The sequence below is a fragment of the Amaranthus tricolor genome, chromosome 2 (genome assembly GCF_026212465.1).
Source record: "Amaranthus tricolor cultivar Red isolate AtriRed21 chromosome 2, ASM2621246v1, whole genome shotgun sequence".
Lineage (NCBI taxonomy): Eukaryota > Viridiplantae > Streptophyta > Magnoliopsida > Caryophyllales > Amaranthaceae > Amaranthus > Amaranthus tricolor.
In genome coordinates this window covers 40,690,557-40,711,553 of record NC_080048.1, presented here as the reverse complement: position 1 = coordinate 40,711,553, position 20,997 = coordinate 40,690,557, and the positions used below count along the sequence as shown (strand labels likewise).

The following is a 20,997-nucleotide window of genomic DNA, read 5'->3' as shown; positions in this document are numbered from 1 at the left end:
AAAAAAATAAAAAAATGAGCTTAATTGCGAACAAACAATCTTAGACTCGAACATAAAAATGCTTATTTTGAAATTAAGTTTACTTAAAGCTTATTTATTTATTTTTGTTAACATTACTTAATTATTTCAATTTTTCTTAAAAATACACAAATCTAAATAATTTATTGAATAAGTCAAAAAGCTCAATTAAAATAATGCCATTTATCAAACATATTGCCCACCCCACCAATTAATCCCATCTACCTCTGATCATTCTTTTTTGTTAATCACTACAACTATAACATTTAATGAACATAGAAATTTGTATGCATATTAATTTTTACATTATTCTTAATCTATTTATAAAGTCCAGTTAAAATCAAATTTAGTTATATAAAGTCGGATTAATAATTGCTATAGTAAAGCTGCGGTCAGGAACTTCAAAATTCAAATAAGTACCATCATCGATCATCAAAGTCTAATCAGAAAATCTCAAACCCTAAAACTCTTTTCAATCAAGAAAAACCCCAACAATTTTGCACATCTCTCTCCCAGAAAAGCCAATTTATTTGACGAATTTGTAGCAGTGACTATTAGATTACACAAAAAAGACAATAATGGACGAAATGGGTGAACTGAAACACCTACAAACACTAGAAGGGCATACAGATCGAGTATGGGGCTTGGCTTGGAACCCTACAAATACCAATATTCTTGCTTCTTGCAGTGGTGATAAGACTGTTCGCATTTGGCAACAAGATATTTCTGGCTCCTTTCATTGCCAGGTCATTTTTCTGTATTTCATTTGGTTTTTTTGTTTTGTGATTATGTTAGTCGATAAAGTTTGATTCTTTTTTGGTGGGTTTTAATATTTATAGTTCTTTGATATCATTAGGAAATAGGAATATATTTCATTTGGGTTATTTGTTTTGTAATTCATGTTATTTGATAAAGTTCGCGTTTTTTTTTTTTGTTTTTTTCACTTCTTCCTGTAGAAGGAATACTGTGTTTTGGGTTTTGAGTAGGGTGGAATCAGTTCTAGTTTATTGATCGAGATAATAATTCTAGCTATTTTCATTGCTTGGCCAAATTTTTTATCTTTTTTTGTGGGTTTGGTTAATTGTTCTTTGATTCATGTTAAATGATAAAGTTTGCTTTTTCTTTGTCCTCCTTTGTGTAGGAGGGAATTCCCTTTATTTTGGATGGCTCTAAAAATTTATAGTTCTTTGGTTTCGGATTATATTTGGACATATAGAATGGCTCATTTAATCATGCACCATCTTATATTTGTGAACTTGGAGATGCTTATAGCTACAGTGTCAATCGGAAACAAACTTTTTTGTTATAGTAACAAGGGTGAGGTTGCATATATCTAAGCCCTCAACTTTGTCTAGATGTGAGCCATTGAATGGCATTGAGTTAACGGATTGTTGTTGCTTTGTAGAAGGGTAATGGGTTTTGAGCTTTCATTTTTTAGTTTTAGTAGCTTATTAAGTTGGTATTAGTTCTAGTTTATTGATTTGGCTGTTGAATTGTTAATTGAAGATCGCAAACATACCCAAGGAGCAAATACGTTGGTAAATTTATGTGATTGTATTGATAGTTTGAATTGAAAATTTGTTGATTAACATTTTTGTGATCAATGGAGATGTTATAGATATCCTAGATTTTTAGAAAAGTTCCTTAATTTCTTATCAGATATGATTGATGGAGATTTATTAAGAGAATAAAAGTACAATCGTTAGGGTAATTAAGCCAACAGTGGCGGTCACTCAAGTCCGATTGAGGCCTAATTTGCTATTAGATTCGTAATTTGCTCAAACAGCATAAAATCTGCATATTTTAATTGATTTGTGATTAAGGGGATACTGCTAAAGTCACTTGCTAGGGAAGCTTAAAAGCTTGAAAAAAGGTTTAACTAGGGATCGAATTTGCTAAGCTATCCCATGGGCATGTCTAAGCTGTCCCATGGAAGGCTTTTTAAACTTTAGTATGCTAAGTCATCATTATTATTATTTTAATAAGTTATTTAAAGTTATGTTGTAGTTCTTATGTTCGTGGCTTCTTATAACCTAGTTATATAATGCCTTTTTTTAATTACTTTTGCTGGTTTGCTAAGTGTGGGACAGATATGAAACGGTGGTAACTAGTTGCAATAATTAACAATACTGGGTTTTGCAGGCAGTATTGGAGGAAACACACACAAGAACTATCAGATCGTGTGCGTGGTCACCTTCAGGCAAAAGGTTGGCTACTGCTAGCTTTGATGCTACTGCTGCAATATGGGAAAACATTGGGGGTGATTACGAATGCGTCTCAACTTTGGAGGTACTCATGGGAGCTCATTAAATTTCGTTGAGTTGTGCATTGATTTTAAGGTGCCATTTATAATTGATTACCCCTGCATCTCTGGTTTATAACTTTCATCTCAATCCCTTTGCGAGGGAGTTCGGATGAACGATTGTTAGTTTTTTTTGTGGCTTGTACGTACATTATATAGACATTGTTTATTTGTGCAGAGCATATGTGGGTCCTTGGGATCATTATTATTTTCATGAGAAGATATAAATTTTCATATTGTATTTAAATTTGGCTGCTTCAATTTTTTAGTTTACTTTTTGTTTATAAATCATGTTTTTGCCTGTAGAATTTTACCTACTTGTGATTCTGCTAAATATTAACTTGTATAAGTGGGCTGTAATGTGTGCAGGGCCATGAGAATGAAGTCAAAAGTGTTTCCTGGAATGCAGCTGGTTCTTTGATTGCTACTTGTGGGCGAGACAAGTCTGTTTGGATATGGATAGTTGAGCCTGGAAATGAGTTTGAGTGTGTGGCAGTATTACAAGGTCATACACAGGATGTTAAAATGGTCCAGTGGCATCCTTCAATGGATCTCTTATTTTCGTGTAGCTATGATAATAGCATCAAGGTACAGATTAAAAGTTACCTTTCTGTGTATAAACTGCAAAAAGTGGCATTATATCTTTTATGATGAATTTTTAATTTCGGGTGTTAAACATATAACTGAGTTACAAGGTAATTCTAATACCTCTTATCTCTTCAGATATGGGCTGAAGACGGTGATGATGATTGGCATTGTGTTCAGACACTAAATGAGGCTAGCAAGTATGGTGACTTTCTGCAATTATAAATTGTTCAGATCATCCACCCATTTTTGTTTTTTTAATGTTAAATGTTTGTGCCTATATATATATATATGCTCATTTGCCTTTTAAATCAAGCATGGGCTTGTAAAGCTATATTGTTATGCATGGGATTGTGAGGTCAGGTGGAAATAATTGATCATGCTGGAATTTTTGTATTGTGTAGTCTTACTTTTCTGATGATTGTTCTTGTAGATTATAAAATAGGATGCCTTCTCAAATTTTAACTGAAAATTTCCTCAGTTTTACAATGTTTCCAAAAAGTGGGAGGGTATTGACTATTCACATCAGAAAGAGATGAAACAACTTATTGCCTAATCATCTTTTTTTACAGTAAAAAACATATGATAAGGAAAAAAATAAAAGGAATTTGGAAAGGAAATTGAAGGGGAAGAATGCAAATGAAAGAACAAGATCATTGTCATACATTGCTTTGTAGTGGAAACTGTTGATGTGCATTAGAGATCCATGGACTATGATGAACAATTCTTTTATGAGAAGTTAACTCGCTACATAAAAATGTTTGGAAAAAGAGTAGTAAAAGCTACTTTGCGAAATCATACGTAATGTGCTTGAATGGGTTTAGGTCATTGTGAAATGCTAAAATTTTCAGCAATTTCTGTCTTACTAGTAAAAGAATTCATAATAACTTTCAACGGTTTCTTTGAACTTTTATTTTTTGTGTCTCAGTGGGCATACTTCAACAGTATGGGCTTTGTCTTTCAATGCTAGTGGTGACAAAATGGTGACTTGCAGGTATGTTGTGACCCTATCTCTTATTCCTTTTGTTAAAAGCATTGATAAAACAGCTGTGACTAATACAACGTTTGAATGGTTTCTGCAGTGATGATCTTACTATCAAAATATGGGGAACTGACAGCTTGCATTCAGAATCTGGTGATGACTTTGCGCCTTGGTAGGAAATTTCTGACTGTTGATGCTGTTTATTTCATCTTTGAGATGCAAATCATATGTGTGCTTTATTATGGTCGATGTCACGTGTTATACTCAATAATCAGGGGCGGTTCTTAAGGGGTGCGGGGTGCACAACTGCACAGGGCCCCCAAACCTAAAAGGCATCATATAAAACATTCATATTAAAATTACATATTAATAAGGTAGAGTAGTTATTGATGGTCACCCACATTGTCTTTTCTGATTATATCTTTATCGTATTGCAGGAGACATTTTTGTACTATCTCAGGCTGTCATGACCGCACAATTTTTTCAGTTCATTGGTCAAGGTTGTTCCAATTCCTTGAATTTTCGCATTATTGTTATATGATTTTAATCAAGGACTTATGTTTTGGTAGGAACGGTGTAATTGCCAGTGGTGCCGCAGATGATGCCATACGCTTGTTTGTTGAGAACGATGAATTGGTAGGCTAATCTTTCCTTTCTCTACTCCCTAGGGACTACTTGTTATTGTAAGGATAATTTGAACGCCCAAACCCTTTCTTTGTGGGAGCCACTTTAGTGGCATCATGGCAATCTATTATGATTCCTTTCTAACAACGTTTCTTCAGACACATACGTAAGTAAACAAATGGACAGTACCTTTTCTCGGGAATTAATGCATGAAATTAGACTTCCCTAATTTGGCATCAAATTCTGATACCAAGGGGATGTTTAGAGGGGTGTTATATTTTTAATGCCAAGCGTCTCTTTTTCAAGCATACACGTGTACGCTATTGTTTTTCATGTGATCTATTGCTGCTTATGCTTTAGCCTGTGTTTTCGATGCTGCTGAGGTGGTGACGTGTTTGGTTATTTTCCTTCTCAGGTAGATGGCCCGATGTACAGGTTATTATCAAAGAAGGAAAAGGCACATGAAATGGACGTGAATTCTGTACAATGGAGTCCTAAGGTAATACTTATTTACTAGACAATGGTAATATGTTGGTTCAAGTTTGGCAAACTTATCGATATGGGGTGGGCGGTTCCCTTTTTTCACATTAATTGGGTATTATTCTTCTTTTTTTTTGGGTTTTTTTTTTTCTTTTTTTTTTGGGCGGGGGGATTAGGCAGATTAGATCAGGTTGGGTTGGATTTGTGTTTAGGTCGTATATAATGGGTCTGATTCCCTTGCCCTGAAACCTAACCCGATCAATTAATTGGGTCAAAAATCACGAAACCTGTTTAGAGTTTTTTGTTTCCCTTTCAGGGTTTTAATTATTGACTACATCCTATTCTTTAGGCCTTACCATGAACTTTATGCCAATGCAATAGCTTTACACATTACATTACATTATCCCAATGCCATCGAACTATAATTCTTTGGTCTGATTCATCCCCGGAATGCTTGACCCATAAAATTTCATTCCCACCGTTACTATTTGGAAAGATGATATCTGACGGAACCGAAAATGTATGAAGAAAAATACGTGTTAAGGGATAAAGTTTCAATACCATGGACATTAAGTTAGGGTTTTCCATGTTTTATCACACTAATAATTCATCCTCCTTACTAGTGTTTATTACTATTACTTATTACCGAAAGTTTTTTTAAGGATTTCTTGATTAAATTGAGGAATATTTTGGAAGATACCGTCCCTCGGTTCTCCTATATGAGTTGATGTACTATATATTGTGATGTAGGAAAAACCGTTGCTTGCTTCAGCAAGCGACGATGGAACAATCAAGATATGGGAGTACGCATCTACATCATGATTTTACGTTTCAGATTGAGGACCGTCCCTGCTGCATTTCTTCATAGCCAAATGTTAGCCCGGCTAATTGCTTTTCATGCAAAATGAAGTGGTAGTTATTTTACCGATATTCTTGTATTATCTCAGTTTCGAACTTTTTGTTGCAGAATATTGAACAGAACATTATGTTTATACCAAATTTTGTTGGTGTATAACAGAAATAATTGGGGTTTCGGTTCATACATGTAAATTTGATTAACATCCTCGATCGAGAGTCTTTTTAAGTGTAATTTTCGCATTTTTGTGAGTAAATGTTATGCTTTATATTGTGTGCAAGGAACTAATTCTTGTTTCCTCGGCGTTTTGACGTTGTTTTAGATTACATGCAGTAGTCTAGATTTTTGGTATCGCTTGACTCGTTTGAGTGTGTTGATAAGTCACAAATTACAAGAATATATGAACCAAGGGACTTCTCAAAGTAATGCTCAAGCTATAGCCAAATTTCCCACTCTTTAAAGACTTTTTTTAAAGTCATATTTTTGTGTAGATCTTCTATGTGAGTTTCTATTAATATTATAACATAAGTAAAAAAAATATATTTTAAAATATACGATTTATTATAAATCATTAAAAAACAATGTGATTTACAAATCATTAAGAAACAATATGATTTGGATTTATCCATCATATCACATTCATTATATCTCTCTTATAAAAGAAATACCAAAACAACTCAATTGCAATTTATTCAATTTAATTTACGATTTAGACCAATTTTTATTCTGAACAGACTAAAAATATACCCCACGTGGTTTTTGTGAAATGAAAATATAATAATGAATCACAAAAGATCTATGACAAAATTATTGGTAATTGAGACGCCAAATGCTCAAGCGAAACGACTAGTAATTGACAATCCTCGTCAGCGTACATCCTACACACATTCTTCCCCCTCAAACTCAAACTGCTGCGAATCAAAAACATCAACAAATTTTACACAAAACCCATTTAATTCTACCCATTTCTGAGAATTTTTTATTGACGAACCCTACTGATTGGTTTGTCTTCATTTCCCTTCTCTAAATTTCGTATCTTTTTGAATGAATTCATATAGTTTTTTCTTCTATTGTTATTGGGTTTATTTCAGATTTGAGAAATTTTGTATCTTTCTATGTTTAATTCAACTTGGTTTGATTCTAATGTGATATTTATGAAGTGGGTATTTTTTATGTTTGATGTTTATTGGTTAGTTTATTTGGGTTGGTTTTGGTTTTGGTTTTTGCTGATACAATTTGTGAGAATGTTTTTTGATGCTGGGTTTTTTTATTAGGTTGTTGGGTATTTAGGGTATAATTTTAAAGTTTTTATTTATTTTCAAGATCCCTAACAAGGCTCGTACATTTGAAACCAAAACCCGCTAAGGTGGGACTTGAATGTTGTTGAATGTTCATTGTTTAGTTTATCTAGGTTGATTTTGATTTTTGCTTCTATATTTTGTTAAGTTTGTTGTGAATTTAGGGTTGTAATTTTAAGTTATAATAGTTCTTCCTCTGATTCTATTAAGGATAAGGATGTGTACATCTAACTCCGAAGACCCCACTTTGTGGGATAGGGAGCCACTAATGACATTGGTTAATGTAATTGTTATTGAATGTTCATTGTTTAGTTTATTTGGGTTGTTTTGTTTTTTATTGATACACTTTGTGAGATTGGTTTTGATGTTGGGTTATTTTATTTAGGTTGTTGAGAATTCAAGGTTGTATTCTAAAAAGTTATATTCTTTCTTTGTTTATGCTATTATAATTTTACTTTTTCTCAGATTTTTTTGGGTTTGAAAGGACTGTTTGACATGTAAAGAGTACCTTTCCTTGGCTGCCTTTTTCTTTTCCTTTTTGCTCTTTTGATGGCCACCTTCATTTAGAAGTTGTAAATTGTCATCTTTTTTTTATTGCAACTTTTTTTATGTCATTCTTGTTTTTGAGATCTGATACCGAGTATGTTACATCATATGTGGAGTGATTGATGTTCAATTGTTGAGTATTTTTCGAATTTATTTTTACATGAACTTGATGTCATTGATTCAGAAAATATCTAGAAAGTGAAGACCGTTCAGAAAATATTTTTACATTTTATTCCAACTGCGATTTTTTCGTAGAAAGTAGACTTGTAGTTTGTAAGGTCATTGTGAGTTGGGACTTAGAAGGGAGCCTTCATAGTTCATACATTCGTATCGGGTATTGGTTAGGTGTCATCAAAATTACTGTAGTTTTCGGTTGTTCTCTGAGGTAGCAGGCTGCTCGAAATGAACAAATTCTATATAATCACCCTAGGGACATCGTTTTTGACCATTCTAACAGTAACATAATTCCCCTGTTAATTCGCTTTTTGAATTCGTTATTCGCCCAAAATGACCCAAAAATAACCCAAAACCAACTATAATTTGCTTTTTGATTCGCAAGGTGATCAGTGAATCATGTGTCGATGTCAACTATAATCGTCTGAAATGAGCTTATGTCTGTCATATATCACCCCCATGAACTTTTTCTGCCATTGATCAAATTTAAGCTGCATTACCCATTGGTTAGTTATATTTTTTGTTCACTCCATGTACAGAGAAAATGCCGGAAAGCATTACAGCTGAGAATCTTATGAACAACATAATGGAAACAATATCCGAAGGCATTCATAAACAGAACTCTGGTTCCCTTTTTGAGGAGGAAATATCCAATCCTGTTGCTTCAAAGTTTAACCGTCTTTTTGGTCGTGAGCAGCCTGTGCATAAAGTTTTGGGTGGTGGAAAGTGTAAGCTTTGTCTAGTTTCTTCTTCTATGTTTTGGTTCTTGTATTTGTCCCTTTAACGTTATGAATAATCAGTTGTGATTTGCTCTTTCTCTTGCGCGTAAGGGCAGCTGCTGATGTCTTGCTATGGCGAAACAAGAAAATTTCGGGCAGTGTTTTAGCTGGTGCTACTGCTATCTGGGTGATGTTTGAATGGCTGAATTACAATTTTCTGTCCCTTGCCTGCTTTTCTATCGCCGCGGGTCTACTCGTTCAGTTTCTTTGGTCAAATGCTTCGGGTTTCATGAACAGGTTAAGTATAGAAGTTTTATCTTATGTTGATTCTATGTCCTTTATTTCGATGGGCCAAAGATTTATTGTTCTTGTTAGGCTGTGACAATTCGTCACATGATCACCCAATGAGCCTACTTGTGTGAACGCACCCACGAGGCACCAGTAAGGTCGGGCCCAAAAACCCACGATTAATGAGCGTTAACTTGTATATATACTTGATGAGGTTATTCTTTCCTAAACCATAGGGTATTAGGAGGATTAGTCACCAAGCATTATATGCAATGCCGCAACCCAATAGTATTTTTTAGTGATGTGGGATCTGCCTCACATGTGAAAATTTTCCGATAGTTCTTTGATTTCGGATTATTATGGACTATAGTAAAATGTTCATTAAATCATGTTTATTATAGTAAAAGGTCAACCGGAAAGAGCTTCTTTTTTTCGCTTACAAGGGTAAGGTTGTGTACATTCAACTCCTCAGACTACCTTAAATGGGAGCTGCTTGATGGTATTGGGGTAATGGCATATGTTATCTGATGTTGGTTTTGTTGAGTTCATCTGAAAGTGCTTAAACAATCTCATCTATGTGAACAGGTCACAAGTCGAAGTTCCACGAATTCAACTGCCAGAGGAATGGTTTGGTAATGCCGGCATTGCAATTGGTAGAGAACTCAACCGGGCATCGAGATTCCTTCAAAATATTGCTTGTGGCGGAAACTTAAAGCAATTTGTTATTGTATGTATCTTTTTCCTTTAATTTTTCCTCTATATTTTCTTTTCCATTTCCCCATCTAATCACCAAGGTCTTGAACTATAGCTTGTTAATCTAGTAATTTTCCCGTGCAATGATTTAAATTGGATCAAAGAGATCTATATCCAGAAATCTTAAGAAAACAACATTTTCTAAAGTCTATTACCCTTGCGGGAACGCTTTGTGCACTAGACTACCCTTTATTCAGAAATCCTAGAGTTCAAAGCAGTGTACAGCCTCCGAACTAGTTCCTTTCTAGATGCATACACCGTTCATTTTTTCAACTCGTTTAAGATTCGGTAGGTTACCCGCTTACCTAATTATGCACAACATTTTGGAAATTGATCAGTTTGGTGTATCTTTAGGTCGTATCAGGCTTGGTGGCTGCTGCTATGATCGGGAGCTGGTGCAACTTTCTTACACTTATCTACCTTGGTGAGAATGGCTAGAGCTTAATATACTTTTGTTATCATATATATCTGCCGTTTAATCCAACGTTACTCCAGACTAACTTCTCAATACATGTTTTACGATCATTAGATACGAAGCACCTCGCGTTCTAACCTCTAAACTGTTCTGGGTTTTTGAGACATCTCTAAAACATTTTTTCTTTTCTTTTTATGGGTCGTAAACACTTTATGACTGAAGTTGTGAGCTTGTTTTCGCATGTATACTCAACTTGTACTTGAGATTTTGTCTTCTGCGCGTAACTTTCCAAAGCTCTTCGAACTGTGAGTTACATTTCAAGTTCCCGAGACCAAGTTACTCGCACGATCATGTTCCGCTGGTTTTCCGAGACATTTTCAGGGATGACATTGGATTTCAGTGAATTAGATTGATCTTGTGTTCATTGTTAGTTTTAATCACCATGGACCGCTGATTTTTATGATCGTTTTCTAAAGAATGGACCCGTTTTAAGGGATGACCCGTGAGCGTAAGCGTGATGAACGAGAGCCTACGGTAAAAAGAACCTTATATGCGGAGAAAACACGTTTTTGTAAACAGTTTTTTTCATATGGTTGATGCAACTCGCGACTTAGCACAATACTTATCATCGGAAATAGTGTGTATGCCTTTCATTTTGTATATGAGGCCATTATCAACTATTATTCCTAGATTATCTAGAAAGTGAAAAATGGCACCATGCTGCAAAAACAAGGCCCAATCACCGTATTACGACCATATTGAAGGTTTTTGAGCTTACTGCGACCAAACGTACGCTGAGACTACTGCGAAACCATCCGAATTGACCGCCGTATCAGGTTCGCGACCATTACTGCGATTATGAGCGAAACTGTATTATTTTTAATATGAACGACATTGCTTAAGATAGACGATGACCATATAAGAATCTTCGTATCACTGCAAATTTTAGGTGTTGTAAACCGGAAGACAACTTTTTAGTTCTAAATTTATTTCAGCTGAAATCACGGTTCTGTAAGATTTATTTTATTCCGCGTGTCGCTCATGTTGCTTTATCTTCCTTGTTGTCAGGTTTTGTTGCCGCACACACCCTACCAGTTCTCTATGAAAAATATGAAGATGAAATCGATGGCTTTGTGGACAAACTCCTCAACCGCATGACACACCATTATAAGAATGTTGATGCTCGTTTTCTCGGTAAAATGCCCACTCGAAAGTACTGGGGAAAGAAACACGAGTGAAAAAAGAAGGTCGAAATTTGAAGGTGTGTATTTAAGGTGCGCGTTGAATGTCATGTTAGGAACTCATGTTACCATTAATATCTTTTAGTGTTCTTACATTATTTGTTGTTCAAATCTGTAATGTTTTAATTTTATTTTTATCGAGTCAGTTTAAAAGTATATATTCCTAGATTCTAAAACAACTCTATATTATTATTAATAAAGTTAAGCTTACGTACATTCAACCTTCTATATATACATGATGGTCTTACCAACATGCTACATCAAAAGAACTTTTGTGACAATATACTGAATATTCTCCAGGCTTAAATGGTTTGCTACATTAAGAAAAACTTTTGTCCTCACGAAAAATGGCTCCATTTAGCCAGCTATTATGAACTTATATTTTTATTTTACTATGAAAAATGAGAAAAATGTACTAATAAAATGAAAATGTAATAACTAAAAATAAAAATATGGTGACCTTATATTTATACCTCAAATTGTTGAATGCCATGATGTCACTATGAGAACACAAGTTAAATAGGCCAATAAATATAAATTATGAGAATATAAACTTCTTGTTTGAAACCTTTTCACTGAAAGATGACTTTACATATTAAATATTGATTAGATTGATTGGTTGATGTGCGATGTGACAATTTTCTAAATTTATTTTGATTTAAAATTATATAATTAATGCTTATTCTTTTAACTCATAGGGTGATTAATAACTTTGTTGCTATGATTTTATTTCCTTTACATTAATTAGTTCCTTGCTAAATACACTATTAAAACACATTAAATCACAAATTAAATTTTATCATCGCACTTCTAAATCTTAAATTCATACAATTTTACAATAACACGATAATTTTAACAACTATGTTTGTGCTGAATATCCATGGCCCATAAATCCCCCAATTTGCATTTACAAATTTATATATGAGACGGTCTTATTGTGATATGTGCCTCGTACATGAGTTGATTTAACTCATTACAAACTATTAGTTTATGAATTTTTTGTTTTGAGATTGTCTCACCAAGAGATGGTATCTTACAAGAGTAGCTCAATTGCATTACAAAGCATCGTACGATTCATATATTAGTCATGATAAGCTTAATTTAGCCAAAATATCTTTATAATACGGTTGTGATACATGATACTTAATTTTGATATATGATATACAAATAGTTTGCACTATATATGATCATCTCGTCTTGTATGCGAGAGTTATATAATTAGTCTATTATTCTAATTAATCACTTTTAAATTGTAGGTGATCAATTTAACACACTAAATACACATGTATTAGTCCAATAGAGATAATCTCACCATGAAATCGTCTCATTTAAAATACAAAATTCAATCACATGAAACTGGCTTTTGAGCTCTATAATAATTAATCATGATTGGTGTTGACATTCATGATTTCTTCAACATTACTCATATAATTTGCAATTAAAGAGAAATTGTTGTTTTTAACAAAAAGGTGGATGATGGTAATAAATAAATAGAGATAATAAATTGTATGGATGAAATTTAAAGAGAATTAAAATGTATTGATGAGATTAAAAGGAAGTGGTAGGTCATAGTCCAAAAAATAGAAATAATGCAAATTAAATAGGACGGATCAATATAAAAAATACTGCAAATTAAACGAGACTGTTTGGGAATATTCTACTTTACAACTTGATCAACCACATGATTAGTATCTATAAATTGAAAAAATTTTCTGCCTGCTACCTCACAAAATATTGTGCACTTTTATTCAATCAAAACATTTCCACCATAGCTATTCTTGATCATCAAGCAACAAGAAATATTAATGGAGGATTTTCGTCAATTTAACGTGCCCAAAATCAAATTAGGTGGCCAAGGATTAGAGGTAATTTCACTATATTAAATCTCTTGTATGTTTTGGGCTTATTTAGCTGAAGTTATTGGCTGATTTGATTTGACGGGTTAAAAGTGTATAGCTAGTTATTTAATCCAATTGTTATTATTAGTTAGTTATTGGCTGTTTATTAGAGAAATAATAGGCTTATGTCCATAAAAAAGTTACTAAAAGTCAATTTTTTAGCTGATTTAAAAGTCATTTATCAAACACTTTATTGTTTGATTGACCAACTAAAAAATCAAAAAAAAATAAATAAATAAATAAAACAACCAATAAAAAGCCTTTTTATTATTTTTATAGTTATTTTTATTATTAGAAAGTCAAGAGTTCAAACTTTTGGTAATCTTAATTTTTAACCCCACATTTATAGTCTTATTTTTATTTTTTTTATAATTAATTTTATTATTATATATGGTGAATAATTTTTGATTGAATATATGCAGGTTTCAAGACTAGGATTTGGTTGTGGAGGACTATCCGGTATATATAATGCACCTCTCACACATGAAGAAGGGATTTTAATGATCAAGCAAGCTTTTAATAGTGGCATTACATTTTTTGATACTTCTGATTTATATGGTGATAACTATGACAATGAGATCATGATTGGCAAGGTATCACTTTTGTTCACCAATTTTTGTTGTCAAATCCACTCAAAATTAATGGGTTTGAATAACAAGTTTCAACTCGTGCTCATTTTCAAATTAATCCTTCATGTAGATGGTGTGAATCAAACTCTTATTATAAGAGTGAAAGAAAAGGTCTTCAACCACTAAACTAACTCTAAATTCTCAAATTTAGTTAATTTTTAAAATTTCACGTCACACATCTTATAAGACCTACTATATTTTTCTATCTATTTTATATTACTATTTTTTATTGGAGCTTTTTAAGTTATACATTGATTTGTACCCAAAAAAAGTTAGAATAGTTAGTTTTATGAAGCAAAAATATATATATATATATATATGATATTAGAAGTATTATTTAAAAAATGTAATGCTATATGAAACTTTTGAATTGTCGGGTTGTCCAAAACCATGTGAATTGTGACATTAAAAAATATCCTAATTAAAAACAATTTGATTTAAAATTAATACGACTTAAAAGTGATTTACTTGATCGTTTTAACAAGATATTGATGATGTTTAATGTTACACACTTTGGCATATGTTTGTGTATTAGGCCCTCAAGGAGCTTCCTAGAGAAAAAATTCAACTAGCAACTAAATTTGGTTGCTTCAAGATAGGTGATGTATTTGGTGTCAAAGGTAACCCAGATTTTGTAAGGAAGAGTTGTGAAGGTAGCCTTAAACGTCTTGGTGTTGACTACATTGATCTATATTTCCAACATCGTGTCGACACATCGGTTCCGATAGAAGAAACTGTATGTGTACCTCGTCTTTGCCTTCTCGGTTTGTTTTAGTTTCGATATTAGATGTTGCGAATAGTGATGAATATATAACATATTTAATAAAGATTTAAACAAAAATTCATTTTGATTACCACCATTTAATAGAGTTAGCTCGTGTGGATGAGCTCTATAAGTGATTGCTTGATGCCTCGATTTTGGCAGCGCCTATACTTTGTTTTGTTTATATATTGATCAAATATATTTTGTTCTTTTGGATCAGATGTCAAGATAATATACTTTTGATGGGCTATTTAACCCAAGTATAAAAAATGTCTCCCGGTAAAACCGTCTCACACTAGTGGAAAAAACTTCATATGCTACGTGACATATGCTGCAGTTCTTTTATAGACACAACATAAAATAAATTGAAAAATCGAAATATCCATTTTAGATATAAAAACGCTTACTAGGCTCTCTTTACATAGAACTATTTCACAATGAGACGATCTAATATAAGATTTGCTCTGTTTCTTAAGAGTAATATTTAAACATCCGCTCAGGACTCTAAAAAGTTAAAATTGTCATGCCATCAGTACCAATAATCAAACGGGCCGAATCGTATGAGTTTTTTAATTTGTAAATGAGAAAATGCAGATGGGTGAGCTAATGAAGCTAGTAGAGGAAGGTAAGATAAAGTACATTGGATTATCTGAAGCAAGTGTAGACACTATTCTAAGAGCACATACTGTTTACCCTTTAACTGCCGTGCAAATACAATATAATCTTTGGTGTCGTGATGTTGAACAAGATGTAATTCCTCTTTGCCGGTTAGTTTTTGCTTTCAATCTCGGTTTTTAATTATCAGTTTAAAATTTTGATTGCATTGCTGATCACTTTTTAACGTATTAAAAGTCAACGTAACGATTAATCATGTATACTTACATCCACACTTCTAACTGAAAAGCTCTAAGATGAAAGGGTCTGAATGTCTGATGTAGTCATGGGTGAAGCCTTGGCCTCACTCGTGAACACGCAGGAAAACTTTTCAGGAAATCATCCATCCTAAGATTGCTCCCCACCAAGCACGTTTAACTGTAGAGTTCTTAGCAAATGAGTTCCCATGAAAAAAAGATGCATCTTATTGATATGAGTTGTCTATCAATCCTTTTTCAAGCTAAATCTAGGGTATCACACTTGGGGAGGCCCGGGACAAAGGGATGTAAGACACCAGTGACTTATAAAATGTGTACACCATCTTTAATTCATCGATGTGGGACAAACCATCCTAACTCTCCCTCAAATGCGAACCCCAATCCTGTCGAATTCGCATGTGAGAGTAATCACTTAGGGTAAGAATGTCATTTTTTTGAACCTACCACTTAATTGTTAATCGAACTTTCAGCTCTAAGACCATGTTCAGATTTAATAACCCTTGACTTTTCATTAAGTGAGAATGAATATTTATACAAGTGCACATTAGGCTTACACAAAGTGGGCTATAATTACATGAGCCCAAAATATTAAAACTAAACTAATTATATTTACACATACACAAATTCTTGTATGAGACGGTCTCACGGTGGGACGCGCCTTATACAAGAATATGAACTTTTTGCCCAATAATACAAATTATTAGTATATGAACTTATTTGTACTACTCTTGTGAGAGACATTATTTTGGTGAAACAACCCGAAAACAAAAAGTTCATATGATAATATTATTTATTTTGTTGGACTATTTAACCCATGTATAAAGTCCATGTCAGGGGAGAACTTTTTATACAAGAATTTTTGATTTATTTATCATCATTAACAGTGTAGTGTTTATCCGAAACTTCTCAAATCCCATTAAGGTGTGAATTTAATAATATTGAGATGATGAAATATTATTTTTTAACTTGTAAATTAGATCGGAAGAGTTTATGATTAATGTTTATAAATGCAGTGAGCTTGGAATTGGGATAGTTACTTATAGCCCTCTTGGTCGTGGCTTCTTTGGAGGAAAGGCAGTTGTGGAAGCTCTACAAACAGAAAGCTTTTTGGTTTGTATTTTATTATACAAAAATGTTGGTGCACTTCAATTTAACTTGACGTATATGAAAAACAAGGTCGTATCGTATTATACCAAATTAATACTACTAACATTATAAAAGTGTAAAAGAATTTTAAATCATATCCGTATAATAAATATTTCATGCTTTTGACCGATATTAGCAACACTATAACCATAACATCTCAATATTACATCACTATAAACGTTTTCAAATCCAAATTCAATCCAAACTCATTAAAATCAGTCCTAGATTTTGACAAATCTAGATTAGACCCATGACTCATAGTACGATTAATTTTAGACAATTTTAGATTAATTTTTAATTCATTTAAACTCATTTAAGACTTAGATTCAATAACCTGTGAACCCATATTCGATCTAGTTAGGCTTTTACAATGTAAAAATGATGGAATAAGATCAATTAAATTAAGAGCCTTGGTCCAAAATTTTCATTCATTATGGATTCGAATCTAAATTCAAGTCAAAAATAAATGAATTTGGATCAAAATCTGATTGGACTCAAATCATAACCATTTTTAGTCATGAAATTACAATATCTTTTTACCCAATATTATTACAATCCTGACTGAAATTGTATTTTTACACTTGCCCTTCTAATACTCTTGTTTCAATTACAATAGAATTTACATCCAAGGTTCATTGGTGAAAATCTAGAGATAAACAAGTTATTGTACAACCGACTTGCTGATTTATCAACAAAGCATTCATGTTGTGTGCCACAATTAGCCTTGGCTTGGTTGCTTCATCAGGGGAATGACATTGTTCCCATCCCGGGTACACTTTCCTTATTCTTTTTCTATTATTTATATACTCTTTTGTTCCGGCCGTTTAGCTTTATTAACTTTGATACAAAAACTAAGAAATTGAATATAATAATTTAAAACAGTAGGGTAGGATATTCAAAAATATAAAAAGTAATATAATTTAGAGTAAAAAGTGGTGAAATCATTTCCAAAAATACAACGTAAAAAATACAGTAAATAGAGCTCTTAGTCATTGTTCATAAAGTTGCTCGTGAAGCTAATGAAGTAAGCGACACGTAAAACTAGACAAACTTATCTTCGACTTTACAAAAAAGTGATTCTACTTCATTTCTGTACAATGATATCTTATTTGTCTAAATGCAATTAGTTTGTATTTGTTTATAGTATTATATACTCTATCAGCGATATAGTCAACAAATAATAATTTTTTATATTCCTTTTCTTTTTAGGAACTACGAAAATAAAAAACCTTAATACCAATATCGAGTCATTGACAATAAAATTAGAGACCAATGATTTGAAAGAAATATCGGATGCAATTCCTATTGATGAAGTTAAAGGGGAACAAGATCCTGATGCCCTAATGAAAATTTCATACAAGTTTGCTAATACTCCCATGAAGAAATTCATTTGAGCTATGGATTGAATATCAACTATATATCATGTTGTACTCCTACTTGCTTGAAGTTCCAATTCAAGCTATTTAATTACTTTTTATGCCAAAAGTGTATTTTCATTTTCATAATTTTGTATTAATAATAAAAATAATCCAAATTGTTGATTATTCAATAATAATTATGACTTATTTGATTGCGAATCAAAATACATCTAAGTGGATTACAATATGCATGGTTTTATTTGTGTTAAGTAGCATATGACGATTTTGTATGAAAGGTAATTGAGAATAATATCTTTTTTATTGTACGGATGAAATTTATTAGACTACCTGAGCATATCGATAAACCTGTCAAAACAATTGGATTTTTGTTGAATTATTTTCTGGTCGAATTTTAAGTTGAGTTATTTTATTAGTTGAGTCGTTTTTAATTTCGATTGGTTTGGATTGAGTCGGAAGTTTAAAGATTATTTTAAAAATACTTTTTTCTTATATTAAATGCTTGTTTGGGTTTATAAATGGAAAAGGTTAATGGCTTCTTAAATTTTATTTGGGCTTAAATGGACCAAAGATGAACGTATTCATCTCCTTTAAAAAAAGCTATTTTTATGAGAGACTGTCTTCAGGTAAGACGATATAAAATAATAAGCTTATATGGGCTATTTAACTCATATATAAGGTGTGTCTATCTGTGAGGTCGTCTCATATATCAATTTGTGTTAAAAAAAATGAGTCGATTATGACTTCTATGTTGTGGAGTTGTGGTAGCATATACTATAAGTACAAAAAATGCAATAACTAATAAAAAGTGATAAAAATAGATAAAAGGGGTAGCTTATGAGAAAATAGAAGAAATATTAAATGGAATGAAAAAATAATTTAAATATATAGATGATAGTTAAAAAGATGTAATTTATGACTAAAAATAAAAATATCGAATTAAAATGGGCAGATATTTTTGTTTTACTTTGGACTCCTGTCACATACTTGCATGTAGAATTCCACCAATGGGAGAATAAAATATGATTGTATGTAGAATTTAGACTTATCATCATGAGAAAAATCAACCATAAACATAAATTTAAATTAGTGGTTTATTATTTAATAAATATGACTCATACTTCCTCAATCTTCATCAATATATATGATATATTAGCACATCTAAAATTTGTGTTTTATTTATGTTTTTCAACTAAATATCATAGCATTTGAAAATAATAGCTGGAAAAGAATTTTATTAACTTTAAAAAACATTTTTTTTTATTAATGTTTTTAGAGTAAATATTATAGCTATTTAAATAAAAAATAGGGAAAAAAGTAATTTTATTAACTTTTACAAAAACAAAAACATTACTTTGATGAATGATGAGTGCACATATATTCTTTAGCTCCATTAAATTTGCAATATTTAAATTCTCTATAATTCAATAAAATAGATAAAATAAAATATCATAATTAATATCTAATCACATTAATAAGACCCTTAAAATAGTTAAAACCAACTTTGAGAGTACAAAGTATATACTATAAAAATAGTAGACACTCACCTCAAAGTGACCCTATAGGCTCCTTTATTAAATTTTTATAGGTAATGTTTCGTCTTTTCCTTGCAACTTGCAAAATGGTTGTGGAAAAGGCAAATTAAAAGGCATGTATAAAAAATAATTTTTAAAAAAAGCATGTAAAAAAAAGTCTTATGAAAGAATGAGCACACAATATTAACATTTTGAATTTGTGACTACTCTCTCTATTTTTTTTCTTTTACTTTTTATATATTTGTATGTAGGCATTATAAAAGAAGTTAAAAAATATATTATAGTGAAGTATACATTAAGATGAATCTCACATAGATATATCATATGTTCTATATATCTCTGTTAAAAATTATGGTCAAACTTCTCTGCTTAAAAATAGAGTATTTTAATTAAGAAAAAAATTATAGACCAAAGGGAGTACCAATTTTTAATCTGATTTATAAATTTGATCATAGCCGAATAAATTTTATATATCTTTTTCTAAAATTCAATAAAATTTACATTTTATATTAACATTTCTAGTATAATTTATTACATTTTCGTTATATTTTGAATTTGGGTCAATTATTCATAACCAAGACTTGAAAAACTATATTTTGTTTATAAGTTAGTTTTCAAATTGTAATTAAATTAACATAATATATTAAATAGTTTATAACAATAAAAATAAAATAAAAATGTATTGTTAATCTATTACACAAGTCAATTCCAATCTATTTAGAAAACCAATTTGATTTGACATTTCTTACTACTAAAGTTGTCAAATATTTTTTCCACTAAAAATACTTGAAACTTGACAAATAATTAGTAGGATATAATTTTAAAATTGTCACCAGTAATCTAAACATGACCTAACTTAAAAGTCAAAACATGATCGTAATCCAAACCTAATCATTATGACCAATTATATCAACTTTATCAAAATTATAATATTTCATGTCCATCGTATTGAGTTGGTCAAAATACATCAAGAACCCAATTCAAAACAACTCGACCATAACTTGATTTTTTTTAACCCAAAACCCTTCCAACAAACCATGTTGAAAGGTCTATTTGCTCTTAGAATTTTTCATTCAGGTTTTTGAGCAAATTTAGATAAATATCTCAGGTTGAATTAATTTTAAGTTTTAATTATATGTAAATAACTCGACAAATTGATTTGATTTTTATATACAGTTAATTTAAGTCGAGTCAAAGGTGTTCATATAGGTCATCAGGTCGATTTCGAGATATGTATTTCAAGTCAGTTCAATATTGAGTCTTTGTATCCACATAAATTTTTACATTATTTTAAATTTTAAAGTCGATCAGGTCGAATTCAATTTCAAGTTCAGATAAATATTATATTATCGAGCCTATTTTAAACCTCTCTGGTTCGATTTCGATCAACGGAATGAATATTGAAGAGGTCTAGTTGTTGCTCCTATTAGCAAAGCAAGCAAGCCAAGAGGTAAGGTGAGAAAAGAAGAGTAGGCTCCACAATAATTGGCATCAAAT

At 31.7% G+C, this 20,997-nt stretch overlaps 3 protein-coding genes across 4 annotated transcripts; all 3 read left to right on the top strand.

The window, feature by feature from the left end:
* Nucleotides 1-236: 236 nt before the first annotated feature.
* LOC130806117 (protein CIA1) lies at nt 237-6,849 on the top strand. Of its 2 annotated transcripts, none has more exons than XM_057671059.1 (10): nt 237-764; nt 2,161-2,307; nt 2,690-2,908; nt 3,044-3,105; nt 3,834-3,899; nt 3,988-4,059; nt 4,325-4,387; nt 4,457-4,523; nt 4,927-5,010; nt 5,742-6,849. In XM_057671059.1, exons 1-10 carry the CDS (start codon nt 597-599, stop codon nt 5,811-5,813), a joined length of 1,020 nt encoding a protein of 339 aa, XP_057527042.1. In that variant the 5' UTR covers nt 237-596; the 3' UTR covers nt 5,814-6,849. The 2 variants fall into 2 exon arrangements, with proteins under 2 accessions (XP_057527042.1, XP_057527043.1); XM_057671060.1 differs by having other exon boundaries at nt 342-764; nt 4,325-4,381.
* Nucleotides 6,548-11,497, top strand: LOC130806119 (reticulon-like protein B8). The gene is made up of 6 exons (XM_057671061.1): nt 6,548-6,849; nt 8,405-8,593; nt 8,701-8,881; nt 9,458-9,599; nt 9,980-10,049; nt 11,109-11,497. Exons 2-6 carry the CDS (start codon nt 8,410-8,412, stop codon nt 11,276-11,278), a joined length of 747 nt encoding a protein of 248 aa, XP_057527044.1. The 5' UTR covers nt 6,548-6,849; nt 8,405-8,409; the 3' UTR covers nt 11,279-11,497.
* A 1,492-nt stretch (nt 11,498-12,989) lies between these two features.
* Nucleotides 12,990-18,133, top strand: LOC130806116 (perakine reductase-like). The gene is made up of 7 exons (XM_057671058.1): nt 12,990-13,146; nt 13,602-13,772; nt 14,344-14,544; nt 15,166-15,338; nt 16,457-16,553; nt 17,206-17,359; nt 17,799-18,133. Exons 1-7 carry the CDS (start codon nt 13,087-13,089, stop codon nt 17,981-17,983), a joined length of 1,041 nt encoding a protein of 346 aa, XP_057527041.1. The 5' UTR covers nt 12,990-13,086; the 3' UTR covers nt 17,984-18,133.
* Nucleotides 18,134-20,997: the final 2,864 nt, after the last annotated feature.

What these genes read in the sequence shown, in the direction of transcription:
- LOC130806117 (XM_057671059.1), top strand. Translation starts at nt 597, where the DNA reads ATGGACGAAATGGGTGAACTGAAACACCTACAAACACTAGAAGGGCAT. An exon ending in GGTGATGACTTTGCGCCTTG is followed by an intron (nt 4,060 to 4,324) that starts GTAGGAAATTTC and finishes ATCGTATTGCAG; the next exon opens with GAGACATTTTTGTACTATCT. An exon ending in CTGTACAATGGAGTCCTAAG is followed by an intron (nt 5,011 to 5,741) that starts GTAATACTTATT and finishes ATTGTGATGTAG; the next exon opens with GAAAAACCGTTGCTTGCTTC.
- LOC130806119 (XM_057671061.1), top strand. Translation starts at nt 8,410, where the DNA reads ATGCCGGAAAGCATTACAGCTGAGAATCTTATGAACAACATAATGGAA. An exon ending in ACTTAAAGCAATTTGTTATT is followed by an intron (nt 9,600 to 9,979) that starts GTATGTATCTTT and finishes GTGTATCTTTAG; the next exon opens with GTCGTATCAGGCTTGGTGGC. An exon ending in TCTTACACTTATCTACCTTG is followed by an intron (nt 10,050 to 11,108) that starts GTGAGAATGGCT and finishes CCTTGTTGTCAG; the next exon opens with GTTTTGTTGCCGCACACACC.
- LOC130806116 (XM_057671058.1), top strand. Translation starts at nt 13,087, where the DNA reads ATGGAGGATTTTCGTCAATTTAACGTGCCCAAAATCAAATTAGGTGGC. An exon ending in TAGGTGGCCAAGGATTAGAG is followed by an intron (nt 13,147 to 13,601) that starts GTAATTTCACTA and finishes GAATATATGCAG; the next exon opens with GTTTCAAGACTAGGATTTGG. An exon ending in GATGTAATTCCTCTTTGCCG is followed by an intron (nt 15,339 to 16,456) that starts GTTAGTTTTTGC and finishes TTATAAATGCAG; the next exon opens with TGAGCTTGGAATTGGGATAG.